This window comes from Myotis lucifugus, unplaced genomic scaffold (genome assembly GCF_000147115.1).
Source record: "Myotis lucifugus unplaced genomic scaffold, Myoluc2.0 scaffold_897, whole genome shotgun sequence".
NCBI classification, from domain to species: domain Eukaryota; kingdom Metazoa; phylum Chordata; class Mammalia; order Chiroptera; family Vespertilionidae; genus Myotis; species Myotis lucifugus.
The window spans coordinates 63,220-74,570 of NW_005871945.1; the positions used below are offsets into that span (position 1 = coordinate 63,220).

General features: G+C 37.6%; 1 protein-coding gene across 3 annotated transcripts in view; it reads right to left on the reverse strand.

The window, feature by feature from the left end:
- The window catches only part of CCDC102B (coiled-coil domain containing 102B), a 111,766-nt gene that overhangs the window by 33,292 nt on the left and 67,123 nt on the right, over positions 1-11,351 (reverse strand). For 2 of the 3 annotated variants that reach the window (XR_002827187.1, XM_006106738.3), the window contains exon 5: positions 6,929-7,099. Coding sequence is in view for 2 of the 3 variants with exons in the window: in XM_006106738.3 (XP_006106800.2) it covers positions 6,929-7,099 (171 nt within the window). In the remaining variant the exon portion in view is untranslated. The remainder of the gene's footprint in view (positions 1-6,928; positions 7,100-11,351) is intronic. The other variant, XM_023747519.1, reaches the window with a different exon arrangement.

Below are 11,351 nucleotides of genomic sequence, written 5' to 3' on the forward strand. Positions count from 1 at the left end.
GAACAAGATTTTGCCAAAATATATTTAGGTCTAAGAAAGGATTTCTGTGTCCTTCCAAAGAAAGAGTTGTTTAATTATCCAAATTAACAGCTGGTTTTTAATGTTCTCTGGGTTTAAACGAAGTGTTTCTCCCATTTATCAGACTTTGAAAAGATTCACCTTTTTGACACCAGAAGGCATTCAAAGGTGAGGCCAGAATGAGCTAAGCTGTAATAATAAAGTGATAATTGCTAAGTATGAAGTCACACTGACAATGCATTTAGCAAAACACTAAAAGTTTGGATGTGAACTTATAATGCCCAATAGTATCTTTTAAAAAAATATATTTTTATTGACTTCAGAGAGGAAGGGCGAGGGAGCGAGAGATAGAAACATCGATGAGAGAGAGCCATTGATCAGCTGCCTCCTTCACACCCCTACTGGGGCTCAAGCCCACAACCCGGGCATGTACCCTTGACTGGAATCCAACCTGAGACCCATTAGTCCTCAGGCCAATGCTCTATCCACTGAGCCAAACCAGCTAGGGCCCAATAGTATCTTATTCTTTAGTGGTTTTTCATCTCTTGAATTTGTAGAAGACTTATTATGTTAATTTTGTGTATTACAATTCTAACAGGTACCAACTACAATTCCAACAGCTTTACATTGTATTTATGCTCCACTGGTAAAATCTGTCATCACAAATATATGTGTTCAATGGGGACCAAAGTTGTGAATTGGACTTAATGGTGGCTGCCGCCTTTTCTCATGAGACCAGTGGTTCTGATATTTGATTAGACATTAGAATCATTTGAGAAGCTTATAAAAAATACACATACTCAGGCCCACTATAACAATTGACTCAGATTCTGGAGGTGAGATTTGAATACAAATATTTTTTAAATCTTCCAAAGCGTTTATTTCTGTGGTGCAGCCAGGTTAGAAAATCATTGCATTAGACTTAAACCCTTATACTAGGACTCTATTTTATCTATCTTTTATAAACTTCTATAGAGAGTTGTACTGAGCACCTAGATCAATAAATGTTACTTTGAGGAAGAAATCCATGAATTACTTAAAGCATGAACATCATCTTACAGGTAGGTGAGTCTTCTTGCCATCGAACTTCTATTTTGCAATTACTACATGCTAACTCTCCACCTCTATAGCATGGTTTGTGAATTAAGGACATCTCCAGGCTAGCCACTCTTTACCCATGACTTACATTTATTTTAACACAAAAATCCAATGACTATTTTGAAAATTCTCTAATTTATGGAAGCTATCACTAAAAAACTGAGAAAAGTCAAGATTGAGTATTGAATTACACTAAGGGGAAGGAGTTCAGCAAAAGGAGTAATCTGAAATTCCAAATAAATCCAACTAGCAACTCGAGTGATTTTATAAATAAACTTGTGGCCCGGTGCATAAATTCGTGCACATTGAAAGGAAATAGAGGAAATATTTTAATATCGCTATTCGCCCTTTCTCTATAATAGAAGTGTCAACCAAATTCATGATGAACAATGACAGATCGAAACACACGCATGCGATTGATGCTAGTGAGAGCTTTATATGTATCGCGCATGCAACTTAGCCTTTTATAGATATAGAATAAACTTGCTTAATTAGACCTGCTTTCTGATTTAGCTAAACTTTCTCCAGCCCAGTGAAGCACCCTAACTTCTCTTTCAGGTAATTGTCAGCAACACAGCAGTATATATCAACACAAAGCAGGTTATTATTATTGTAGCTCATGCAGGGAGAACAAAGGGTAAAATATTTAACTGCAGCCGTGTTTGACTATATTCTGCACAGTGAGAAAACCTGAAGTCATTTTCAAGGTCTACCATTTCTTACTTCTTTTCAATTGGGTCAAGTTCCTAAGCTTTCTAAGTCTCCGTTTTCCTGCTAATGAAAAGAAAATAGGATTTCACTGAGTCTCTTATCTACCTACTCAGGACTTCTGTGAGGATCAAATGAGATGAGGCATGGGAAAATGCTTCACAGATATTTGGTTAAAGTGTGAAATGTTTGCACCTGGCTACAAAGCGAGTTGTGTTCCTGGGCTGAAGAAACTGCAAGGAGACTAGTCACTAGGCAGAAAAAGCCAGGCGTTGCTACGAGATGTCATTACCCAGCGCCCACAGCCACTGTTTCCGGGCTATGGACCGCATTGTGTGCCATGGGGTCCCAGGAGCATCAGCTGCGATTTGGTGGGGTGTTGCTCTGTGGTAGTGGCAGGGCCTGTGTCCCACTTGAGGGAAGCTAAGTGTTGCTTTGTCAGCACCAGGTCCATGCTGCCGTTTCTCTGTAAATGGCCAACGTGTGTCATGGCAGCTCCTGTATTGAGCATCTGCCCCATGGTGGTCAGTGCACATCATAGCAACTGGTCAGACGGGTGGAGGGACACTAACATATTAGCTTTTTATATATATAGATAACTTAATATTTAACATGCTTTTGCACTAGTTAAGATGAGGTTAAGGTTTGACATTTGATGGCATCAACATTTCTACAATCTGACCTATCACTGAGGAGCACAGAAATTTGGTAATACTGCCTATATAAAGAATCATATTATGTTCATATTTTTTAACCAAAGAATTACACATACTAAACTTTTTTTCCAGTGGGGAAAAATGGTCTATAAATAAAAGTAATCACATAGAATTATGTTGGGAAAAGAAAATCCAAATGGCTTTAAATCAGGGAAGATTAATTGATTAAATAAACTTATATACAAGGAAATATTAGACAAGCCCTTGAAATACCAACTATGAAACTACAAAGCAACATGAAAACTAGCTATGGTAATTTACAAAGTAGAGTATATTTTTTGTAAATGATGACTGTAATTATGCATAAAATTGTCTAGGTATTTGAAATCAGTATACTGAAATAATATACTATGTTGAAGTAATTGTTAAATTTTCCCTTTATTTTTCCTTCTTATGTGATGTGATATTGTTTACAAAATTTACAAGATTCTTCAGCAAACCTCATCTCGTTTTGTCTTTTAGCCTTCCTGATATTAATTTTACAGTGCAGAATACCATGTGTCTTAATAATTGCTTATATTATATTCCTTGCTTCTTATGTGCTAGAGAAATACATTTGTGAGTTTAAGTTGCATTTGTCCTGTCTGTAACAGCTTTGCTTATTGCATTATTATATCATTTCATTATACTGTTTTCTCTACCATATTTATTGAAGTAGTCAGTTATTTTGGTATTTTAATGTGGATATGTATGTAATAGGTCCTGCATTATGGTAATTAAGTTCCAGTTAAATTTTGTCATTATGTAATGTAATATACAATCCCAGAAAGACTTCAAAGAAATGATTACAAAAGAATGTTTAGCTTCTAACAAATATATATCAAATTAAATTTTTAAAAACAATTTGCTTAAAGAAAAGCAAGCATCTAAAAGAGAAATTTTTCTAATTTGCTTTTTTAAACAAGACCCTGGGTTTTTTCTCTTATGGCCCCAAAATATCTTTTCTTTCTGCAGTAGAGAATTAATATCTCTTTTTTATTTATTTAAAATCTGTTGACTTGAGGGAGTTAGAATTTTGTATTTTCAAGTTTAAATTAATTTTAACTAATTGCAATGTGAAGAATTTGCTAGTATGAAATTAAAAGGTTCAGCAGAATTTTTCTGGCTTCTCAACAATAAGTCAAATTGGGAAAATACTGGCTGCTATCTAATGCAAAATCTTAATTCCATGAAGAATATTTCATTCCGCCCGGCCCGGATGGCTCAGTGGTTGAGTGTCAACCCATGAACCAAAGAGGTCTCTGGATTCCTGGTCAGAGCACATGCCCAGGTTGCGGGTTTGATCCCCAGTAGGGGGTGTGCTGGAGACAGCCAATCGATGTTTCTCTCCCTCTTCCTTTCTCTTTCTCTAAAAACAATAAGAACCTTTTAAAAAAAGATTTCATTCCCAGTCACCCAAAATAGTGATGACCTTTATCAGAGAAAAACTGGAGATCTGACAACTACAATAAAATAATCCAGATTACAAAACCCATACCAGTTAAGAGTGCTTTGGGTCAGTCCTTTCTGGTGACCAACTGATTGAATATAAAGAACACTGAAATGTTTTGTATGTTGAATGTGTATTTCTACACATCTACTTCTAGGCATCAAATATGAAATCTATCTAAATACTTATCCATATGGAACTATGGTTCTAAAAGGTTCTACTAGATAGCAGCACAAATTTCATTTGTCAAATCAGAGGACCATGCCCACTGTTCTAGTTTGGGACTATATTCTTCCCACAGGAAAGGGCTGCAAGTATCAAAACATACACATGCAGACTCACTCAATATAATGTAATATATGCTCTTAGTTACAAACTATTTCATTTCCTCCCTACCTATTAAACAGTTTTTACCCTTTCCACAAGAAAAATTACCCAAGCAATCTTCCAATCTCAGCATTGGTCTGAAAGTAAAATATCTAATGATAGATAATATCTATATCAGATCTCAAAATGAATTCTTTTGCTCCAGAAATCTATATACTCAAAAGACAAGTAATGCACTCCCCCACACACAAACACACCCAATATACTATAGTAAAACAAGGCAAGGAAAATTGCAATAAACACACCTATGTAGAAGAGAGAAATGATCAGAATAAAAATGGCAAATGAACTAGAAAAAAAAATCCCAAAACTTATATGGAAGCACGAAAAACCCAAGTAGCCACAGCAATTTTGAAAGAGAACAAAGTTGGAGGTATCACACTACCTGATATCAAACTATATTACAAGGCCATAGGAATCCAAACATAATGGCACTGGTATCAAAACAGACATATAGATCAATGCAACAGAATAGAGAGCCCAAAAATAAACCCACGCCTATATGGTCAATTAATCTATGACGAAGGAAGCAAGAATATACAATAGGGTAAAGACAGTCTCTTCAATAAATGGTGCTGGGAAAACAGGACAGATACCACAGCTATTTTTAAAAATTACATGATTAGACTGCTGACTCAGCTCTTTGGGAACTAATGCTTCATTAGCCCTTGAACCCTACCGAATTTTATCATTTCCTTGCCAATGGCTCAGTCCCAAGCAATTTTTAAAGACTATATTGGCAAACACAGAGAATTAGTTATCACCATGTCCAACAAATACTTGCATATTAAAGCCATTCTCAGGAATAAATAGCCATGACAACATAAAAACCTAGAACCATTCTCTTGAGCCTTCCTACCATCTTCCTATTCTGACTTACTGGTCTACAGTCACACCCAGTGTACATGCACACAATTAAAAAGTACATATACACCTTCATAAAAAGAACCACATTAAGGATCAAATGCCCACCCAAAAGTAGGGGCCAGGAAGAGCAGGTTACAATGTAGGAACCTCGCTAGGCAAATCTTTCTGCTTTCATATAATCTTACTAGGGAAGAAAATGTAGTTTGCTTGACTGGAATACTTTTGGTTAAAAATTAACCCTCCAAATGTAAAATGTGTTCTGTTATTTAATTACCCCTTGGAATAGTAATTCAGTTTAATTTTTTAAAGTTCCAACTGTTGCCGAAACCGGTTTGGCTCAGTGGATGGAGCGTCGGCCTGCGGACTGAAGGGTCCTGAGTTCGATTCCGGTCAAGGGCATGTACCTGGGTTGCGGGCACATCCCCAGTGGGAGATGTGCAGGAGGCAGCTGATCGATGTTTCTCTCTCATCGATGTTTCTGGCTCTCTATCTCTCTCCCTTCCTCTCTGTAAAAAATCAATAAAATATATTTAAAAAAAAAAAAAAGTTCCAACTGTTTGGCATTGTCTTGAAATAGTCTTTCTAACCAGGAAACTAATGGCTTTGTTTGTTTTGCCTCAGGAGCAGGTGCAGGAACAAGAATACCACCTGAAGTAACTGCTGCCATGCGGTGACGGTCTCACAATCACACTGACAGATGGGACTGTGTTTTATTCAAAACAAATATTTCTTTGCTGTTTGTAATTGTAGCTGAAATCACCTACCTGTTGCAGGTGTGCTTTAAGGACATCACCCTGAGGCCTCTTAAATATTCTATAAGCCATTAACGAGTTGACCTTACACAACACTACAACAGGGCTTCGTTCTTTTAAACACCAGAGAGCACTGGAGAGAATATATATCCTAATATGTGACATAACATATAATCATTACAAATATAACATTTCTCTGCTATATAGGCTGAAAGCTTAAAACTTAAAACACCAAGCCTCAGGGATACTGTGCCCATATATAAACACACACACACACACACACACACACACACGTGTGCACGTGTACCCATGCTGAAGCATATTTGAATTGTTGAAATCAAAACCAAATGAAGACCAACCGTTTTGGTTCCCCGAGCAGACGGAACCAGTGTAGTCATACAGACACAGTGTAATTTAGCTTATTTTTCGAGACCAACTTAACCTTGGTCATTTCTTGCTTACACCTCTGGACATCCTAGGCAGAACTTGAACTGTTTCCCAAGGTCAATAGGAGGTAACCACTGAAAATTCCCACACTGTAACCAATCACAGAAGAACAAATAGTCCCTGCTCTGGGCTCTATCGGCAGCTTGATAACAATACATCCCTGTTTGGGTTTGAATGCTCCCAGTTTGCCAACTTTTTGGTGTGTACACAATAAACTTGAATAATTCCTACCACAGTGATTCACTGCTTTTACTTGGGCTATTTATAAAGCTTTGAGAAAAGCTCTAGTGCATGCATAAAAATACACTTTTAGCAACACAAAGATGAGCACTTTATCTAGATAATATTTTTCTCCTTGCAGTTACATTTTTATATTGATTTTGGTGTTTAAAATGTAAATTTTTTAGCCCAATTAAAGCCCTCTGTTAGTAGAGGAGAAAAATGCTTTCTATATACTATGAAGAGCTACTTTGACGCTATCTAGTGTATGTTGTTGTAGAAGGTACCTTATTTTCTTTTTGGTTGAGTCTCTGTTTTAGTTCTTCCACTCCAAATCGCAGTTTCTTTACCTCAGCCGCACTCTGATTGGCTCGGTGGTTGGCAAGCGTCAGCTCTGCTGTTTTCGCCTGGTGTTGGCTGCTGAGTCTACAGTAGGCGTGTTGAAGGTCCAGCAGCTCCTATCAAGAGACAGCAGGCATCCCATTGTTTAGAATTCACTCCCATAAAGTCAGAAGAATAGTAACTTCTTTGGACAAAGGAGAAAAGCATTTCAGGAAGAATTCAGATGATGCATCTCTTCATCTGTAACTCTATATTTCTCAATGAAATGTGATGATTAGCATAACCATAAGCGGAAAATGTATTTGCAGGTGGCTGAAGTGGCTAAGAGAATGCAGCTCTTTTTTAAAACCATTTTAATATATTTTTAATTGATTTTTAGAGAGAGAGGGAGAAAAAGATAGAAACATGGATGAGAATTGATCGACTGCCTCCTGCACACCCCCTACTGGGGATGGAGCCCACAACCCAGGCATGTGCCCTGACCGGGAATTCAACCAGTGATCTCTTGGTGCATGGGGTCCATGCTCAATCATTGAGCCACAATGGTTGGGTGAGAACGCAGCTCTTCATGTTCTTGAGTCAATGACTGGTTTCCCAGGTTATGCAAATTTAGGTTTTATGTATGATTTCCAAAGGAAGAAATCACATATCTATAAAGGCAGAATAAAATAGAATAAAAATAAGTGCAAGAAGAGTTGTTCATCTGCTAAGTCAGCATATGTATTCAAAATTAGCAGACTATCTGCTTTTCATTAGTTCCCTAAGAAGTAGGATTTGTGCTGCTGCTGTCAATCTATTCCAGGCGCCACTCTGAAATGACCTGAGTGTGTCTCAGAGACCTAAGTAAGAGGTTGTCCTGTGAAAACCAGTGAATTTATCAGGAAGTGATTGGGTCTTCAAAGTGTCTTGTTATATTCAACACCCCACAAGATATTAATCAACAGGTTACATTAATTGCCATCAGATTACTAATGTTGCCTCTCATTTTTAAAAATTTCTATGCAAATTAATTGTACTATCATTGTAGAAAATATCTTTATTAAAACTATAAAAAATAACCTCTAGTTCCTCATAACATTATAAAACTTAAAGAAAATCCAAGGTTATTTCTCTAATTTCCTAAAAAATGCAAATCAAACCACAAGGAGATATCACCTCACAACTGTTAGAATGACTATTATGGAAAAGACCAGAAATAACAAGCATTGGCAAGGTGTGGAGAAAAGGGAACCCTTGTGCAACGTTGGTGGGAATGTAATTGGTGCAGCCACTGTGGAAGACAGTGTGGATGTTCCTCAAAAAATTAAAAATATAACAACCTTATGACCCAGCAATCCCACTTCTGGAAATGTATCATAAGGAAATGAAAACACTATCTCAAAAATATATTCTGCACCCCAAGTCACTACAGCATTATTTACAATAACCAAGACATGGAAATAACCCGAGTCTTCACTAGTGGATGGTGAATAAAGAAAATTTGGTGCACATAATGGAATATTATTTAGCCATAAGAAAGGAAATCCTCTGATTTACAACAACATGGGTAGATTTTGATAGCTTTGTACTAAGTGAGATTAGGTGACAAAGAGGAAGATGAATACTGTTGATCTCATATGTGGAATCTAAAAATAAAAAACACCTCATAAATACAAAGAACAGATTAGTGGTTGTGGTGGGGGAAAGTGAAGTAAAATGGGTGAACATGGTCAAAGGTACAACTTCCAGTTATAAAATAAGTCCTGAGGCTATAAAGTACAGCATGATGACTAAAATTAATAAATCTCTACTGTATGTTGAAAGTTGCCAAGACAGATCTTAAAATGTTTCATCACAAGAAAATAAAATTTTAACCATATGGTGATGGATGTTAATTAGAATTATTGTAGTGATCATCTTGAAATATATATAAACTAGAGGCCTGGTGCATGAGATTCATGCACGTGGGGTGAGGGGCGGTCTCTCAGCCTGGCCCACACCCTCTCACAGTCCAGGAGCACTCAGGGGATGTCTGACTGATAGCTTAGGCCTGCGCCCCAGGGAAAGGACCTAAGCTGTCAGTCTCAGTCGGACATCCTTAGCACTGCTGCAGAGGCGGGAGAGGCTTCTGGCTGAGTGGCACTCCCCATGTGGGAACGCACTGACCACCAGGGGGCAGCTCCTGCGTTGAGTGTCTGCCCTTTGGTGGTCAATGCGCATCACAGCAACCAGTCATTCCGCCGTTCAGTCTATTTGCATATTACCCTTTTATTATATAGGATATTGAATCATTATGTTGTACACTTTAATATATGTCAACTATATCGCAATTCTAAATAAGACTAAGCATAGAAGATTGACTGATGGGTCAACAGTGAAATGAAATTAGACCAGTTAGAAGACTATTGCAATAAGTCAGGTCAAAGACAAGGATCTAAGAAACTAGCAGCAGGGATGAGGAGAGAGATAGTCAAAGATCTGAGGGGATAAAAACCCACAGAATTTCCTCATTCATAGGATGAGAATGGTGAGGAAAAAATGTTGTAGTTAAGAGTAATTCCTTTCTTTCTGCTTCAGCTCTGATGGGGTGGTGGTGCCCTTCACCAAATGAGGACATACAGAAAGAAGAGCAGGTTGGAAGAGAGGAGATACATCTCAATTTTGGAAAAGTTGAGATGTATATACCTGGGACACCAGGGACATGTCCAGTAAGGAGCTGAATATACTAGTCTGTACTGGGAGTTGGAGGTGGAGGGCAGTAGGGGGGTAAGAAAGATGTAAGGACTCAGTTTAGAAGTGAACTTTGTAGTTTGCAGTGTGAAAGTAGGTAAAATTTCACTGAGAAGTAAAAAAACAATTGAAGTCATAATCCCAAGATTAACAAACCTTAAAGGAATCGGAAGAGAGAAAAGAATCCACAGAAGAGATAAACCAAATAACTTATATGCATAGCCCATGGACACGGACAATAGGGTGATAAAGACTTGGGGAGTGGGTAGAGCCTGGAAGAAGGGGGATAAAAGGGGAGAAGTGGGAAACATCTGTAATACTATCAACAATAAAAATATATATATTAATAAATAAGATAAAGGGAGGGCTGTTCCAGAGACAAGAAAAAAATCAGGAGTATTACAATGAAATATAACAAGAAATTCAAGAAAATGGAAGATCAGAAATTCAAGAAAGAGGAAACTATTGACAGTATGGAATGTTTAAGGGAAATAAAAAGAATAAAAATATATCTATTAAATTTAATCCTTAAATCATTGTCCTCAGCAATACATTCCAGTGGTTGAGCAGTTTCTGTAGCAAGCTTATTTCAATATATTTTAATAGTAGAAAACAACAAACAGTGATGTGAAATGTTTGTGCTTTATTTTAGTGGAGAAAAATCTGAATAAAAGTTAAGCATAAAAAATATACACTCCTTCAAATTATTTGTCAGTGTGTAAGTCTCTGTAAATCTAAAGATCTAAAGCTATACAGCTGGACAGTAAATATACTTCACAAGCCTTCATAAGTGTACGTGGATATTAATAGTGGAGCTTCATATAACAATAATCATATGCAATGTGTTTGAATACAGATATTTTTGATAGGATAATATTCGTTTCTCAAATAGATTGACTCCCCAGTGATGTAAAGGATTGGAGACAGGCTTTCAATTTCATATGTGGCTTATGAATTCATGCATTAGTTTGTGCTCTTGTATGTAAGGATATCGCTTTCCATCTAGAATTAATTTTGTAGCTGATACATCAAGTACTGAGGCTTAAATGATTTTGATTTTGGCAAGCTGACAGAACTAAAACACCATTTTCTTATAACTGAAAGTGACATGAGAGGCTGTTAAAAATAAATCAAGTTTATATGCATCTATTTGAAAAAAACCAAAATGGCATTCAGAGAATTTTAAAGTATTATATGTTATTTCTATAAATTCAGTTTTTTTCCAATTATAATTCAGGTACTAGTTTAAATATGATTCCTTTTGAGATGCTTTCTTGATTGCTCAAATGTAAACAATGATTCACAGTGTTATTTTAAAATTACCTTTCATATGATCTGTTCATTTCTACCTACATATACATTTATTTAAGACTAGAGGCCCTGCATGCGATTGAAATCGCGCGAGGAGGCGCCCCGCCTCCCACTGTGCGAGGAGGCGCCCCGAAGGGGTGGGGACCGCGCCTGACTCGCACAGCACGGCACAGCACCGGCCACCACGGGAGTCAGGCTGGATCGGCGCCTTGGAGGCCGAACTGGCGCCGCAGGGGGCCAGGACCCATACTGTGACTCGCAGCGTCTCCGTGCTCCCCCGTGCCGTGTGTCTGCTCCGGGGTCTGCTCAAGCCATCACACTGGTCTCAGGCAGCTCTCTCTGCCTCTG